Below are 4,031 nucleotides of genomic sequence, written 5' to 3'. Positions count from 1 at the left end.
GACGCGGGTGAGAGCAGCTTGCCCAGTTAACTTCTTTGTCTTATTTGTATCGATAATCACATAATCTCGAGTGCAATTTGGAATAAAAAAAAGCACGAGTAATTTTTTTCAAAGACGACCAAAATTGCACGAGCCCGTAGGGTGAATGCAATTTCTAGTCTTTGAAAAAATTTACACGTGCTTATTTATTCCAAATTGCACGAGAAAAATCATGTGATTTCTTATTAATAATATACATGAAAAAAATCGAGATGGTTAAGCAGAAGAAACGCACGCGTATCACGCAATCAGGGAAAAATTGCGCCATCCCTGCGCCATCGAGGGTGCGCGCTTGATTTGAAATGGTTGGTTCTGACCAAACCCTATTGTTTATTAGCCAATCATAATTCAGAATTCCGTTGTGTAATTTGCACAGCTGGTATTACACTTTTTGCTCTGTGTCACACCTTTGAACTGCACTTCTCTAAGCCAATCAGAATCGAGTAATTTTTTCATGTATATTATTAATTCTTTTAAGGAATAGAAGACGGTGCTTAAATCTTAATACAAATCACTTGCTCTGCATATTCTTAAACAACATATGGTGAAACGAAAAAAATTTTCTCAGTACAAAAAGGGAAAAAAATAATGTGTTTTTAATTTTTTCTTCATCCCATCGAATTTCGAGAGTGCAAGGTTAGGACAGATAGCATTTAAAAATGGGCTGGTTTAAAATTAACTCTGTGTTTACGTCGTCCAAGGTGCTCGTAATTATCAAAAATATACTCACTCCTTCAAACATAGAAAAAAGGAAGTTTTGCTCCAACATTTTACCTCTATGATTTTCGATTAACAAGTCGATCAGGCCACACGACTGATGAATCGAAATTTTCATTCCATTTTATTTGAGTCCTTCCATCCGAAAAAAAGCCTTTTTTTCCTGCAGAGGTTACCCTTCACGGAAATATTAACTCATGCACACGTCTAGTCTGCACGGGAATTGTTTCTGCTGCGATTTTCAATTCCTCCAAAAAACTGCAGCCAAAGGGGGGTGTTTTATTAGGTCATACGTATATTGAAAAGAAGTGACTTAGAAAAAACGTAAATTTGACAATGAAAAAATTACGACAGAACATTTCTGAAAACGTATTCTAAGATGTAAAAAGCAGCTAAAAAGCTGAATAAAAATCGACAACGTTTCGACGTTACCGTAACGTCATTATCAAGTCAAAAATGTATAAAAACTAAGTTCTATAAATACTAAGACGAACAATAAGCAATGAAAGTAGTTTACAAGTTAAACAAACCGTTTTGCACTTATGGAGTCCGTTTGGACGTTCAAATTTCTTGACGTAAAGCATTTCAAACACTAAACAATAAAATTTGCCTTGGCACTTTCTCAGAATCTTGAAATGGCTCTCATTCAAAAGATCGCTCCTACAATACGCTTCATATTTGAATTTGTTCAACCGTCACTTCTGGAGATGTATGTCGTAGCATAGGAAACGTCAAGTCAAAAGTAAAATGCGCTTTATCATTATGTTTGTAACCGCTGTTTGTTTTATGTTTTTACAACAGAAAGAGTAAAGTTGAGAAGAGTGCAGGATACCCTGCAAGCAGTTGGTCTCTCCTACCCTTCCCGAGAGAGAAACCACTGCGAGCAACTGTTTGATATCCATCGAGCATGTGCGAAGTACGTCACACCCCACGTGATGTATTTGCAATCACGTCGTCTTATTTCGCGGGAAATCACTACACAGCACTCTCACCCAAACGCAGCAGTTACGTAGCTGAACGCAGGCGCAAGCGCCAAAACAAGTTTACTAGCTCGTTTTACCAGTTCAAATTTAATTTATTCGTCCTTGGCGCTGGACGGCGGCTCACTCAAAGAAACTAACGGTTGCTCGCAGTGGTGTTTCTTTCTCGGAAAGCGTAGGAGAAACCAGCTGTTCGCAGGGTAAATGGAAGACGGCACAACGTGACCTCTATTTCAAATCGGTATGGATTTTATAACTCACAATCCAGGTCATACTAATTAAATAACAATGCTTTTGAAACTTTCAGGCATAGCCAATCAAGGCACCGATTCACTGTATAGTGGGTCTAGGGCCGCAGATATTCACCGAGGACACTTAAACCCTTGCCACATCAACTCCTTCAACAAAACCTTCATGAAGGCTACTTTTATTTACACTAACTGCGTGCCACAGTGCGGTACAAGCTTTAACAGTGGAAGCTGGATGGCGTACGAAGGGAGAATTGCGAGCTACACAAAAGACAGATGCGCAAATGATACTGGTGGCACAATGTACCTTGTTACTGGGCAGTCGGACTATCGCGTTCGCGTTCGGTCGACTGGTGCACTCGCTCAAGTCCCCACCCCGATTGTGAGTTTTCATCAGGGCCCGCGCAGAAGATTTTGGGGTCAGACAGGGTAGTATAAGATATCGGGTGGAACTAAAATAGGAGGCTGAGCCCAAAAGATTTAAAAAGAGAAAATTTCCTTGGCCGCGGTTTTTTCTGCGTTTTTTTTTTTGGTTTCCCCACCTAGCCTCTCTGCGGTACCTTGGTAAAAACTTTGATAATTTTAACAATATTTTTTGACGAAGGTTTTAGAAATGTCCCCTTCTTTACTTTAAGTTTATCTGGAATATTGTAGGAATTTAGAATAGAATAATATAGCCGAGAAACTCCTTTGGTATAATATAACTAACAAACGGCTTTTCCAGGCTACAGCAATGGGAGATTTGGAAATAGATAGGCAGGAGACAGGGTAAAGAGTCTCAGCCTTGCTTTGCCTGGGAGCTAAGCCCCCACCCATTTCTAAACCGTCTCCTGCTAAATAAGGACACATAATTGATTACCAACGCAAATTAATTTATGGGGGCTTGCTTTTTTTGTCTGGTGCCTTTATCCTTGCTTTAAAAAGTTCGAGTGTGGAGCTTGAGTGGCGTTTCGTGCCATTGAGCCGCAGACAAGCAAGGGTTTGACCAAACTGACTTGACTTAATTAACATTTGCACAATAAACGAAGGCTCACGAAATGCTTGAACTGAAGACAATATACTATCAAAGAAATACTTTCATAAGGCGAAAAATGTCAACGTGAAAACAACAAAAGAAAGTCGAACTCAAGGCAGCCCGAAGGCCTTGATTGAGCTCGTTGAATGGTGGGTGAAGCACTTTTAATGGTCTGTCTCCTTATTTTGAGCTGCGTCGGTCATCATCCACCTAGATACATTGTTTGTGGACCGGTTTTTAATTACTTTGAACATTTATTTTATCATACTTTGCAGCAATATTATCCTAGTTCTTCAAGTCGCCATCGTCTCGTGCAGCCGAACTCCCTGTGGACAGCCGGTTGTTGCGTGTACCGGTCGCGAACCAGTGGTTTGATTACATATGCTGAATCCATTGCAGTCATCGGAAACAACGACAAGAACAGCAGTTGCACGTTGACGCGTGCCGTCCATTTGTGGGAGTTGGAATGGCTACTCGTTCCACACAATGCAACGTATCCAGCTGATATATTCCCTGGATATTCTGGCTGCAGGAATAATAGCTACTCCAATTATTTGTAAACGCTGTATTAAATCGCTTTATTCAGCCTTCTGGTGTTTGTGTTTATGCAATAAACTGCGTATTCTTGGGTATCACTCACGTGATCAACAGCCATGTTTTTCAACGAAAACAAAAGAAGACGTTAGCATAATAATAGCTTTCAATTCCCGGAGGATTGGATCGGGACACCAACATGGCCGCCATTTCATTGTTTGGGGACACCAACATGGCGGCCGTGACGTCATGTGAAATCCAAGATTTCGTAGCCATATAAAACAAGGTAAAATACTGATTAGATTGACATAAATTGGAGCGATGGGTTAGTTCCAAGACCGTGTATTTTTGCTTATTGGGAAAAAAGCTCCGATACAATGATTATAAATAAAAAAATAGTAATTGGCTCGAAAATACCATCGGATAGAAAGCAGAAAGGTGACCGATCTCAAAGTATGAGAACTTGAAAATAGACATACCCCTCTTGGGCCGCCGAAC

The 4,031-nt window shown here is 40.3% G+C and overlaps 1 protein-coding gene across 1 annotated transcript in view; it reads left to right on the top strand.

Moving 5' to 3' along the window:
• The window catches only part of LOC138044379 (uncharacterized), a 7,754-nt gene extending 4,174 nt beyond the window's left edge, over window positions 1-3,580 (top strand). Inside the window, exons 3-4 of the mRNA XM_068890900.1 lie at window positions 2,044-2,366; window positions 3,275-3,580. Coding sequence (XP_068747001.1) covers window positions 2,044-2,366; window positions 3,275-3,559 — 608 coding nt within the window. The 3' untranslated portion in view covers window positions 3,560-3,580. The remainder of the gene's footprint in view (window positions 1-2,043; window positions 2,367-3,274) is intronic.
• Window positions 3,581-4,031: the final 451 nt, after the last annotated feature.

The sequence above is a fragment of the Montipora capricornis genome, chromosome 4 (genome assembly GCF_036669925.1).
Source record: "Montipora capricornis isolate CH-2021 chromosome 4, ASM3666992v2, whole genome shotgun sequence".
NCBI lineage: Eukaryota > Metazoa > Cnidaria > Anthozoa > Scleractinia > Acroporidae > Montipora > Montipora capricornis.
This window is presented reverse-complemented; position numbering and strand designations above follow the sequence as displayed.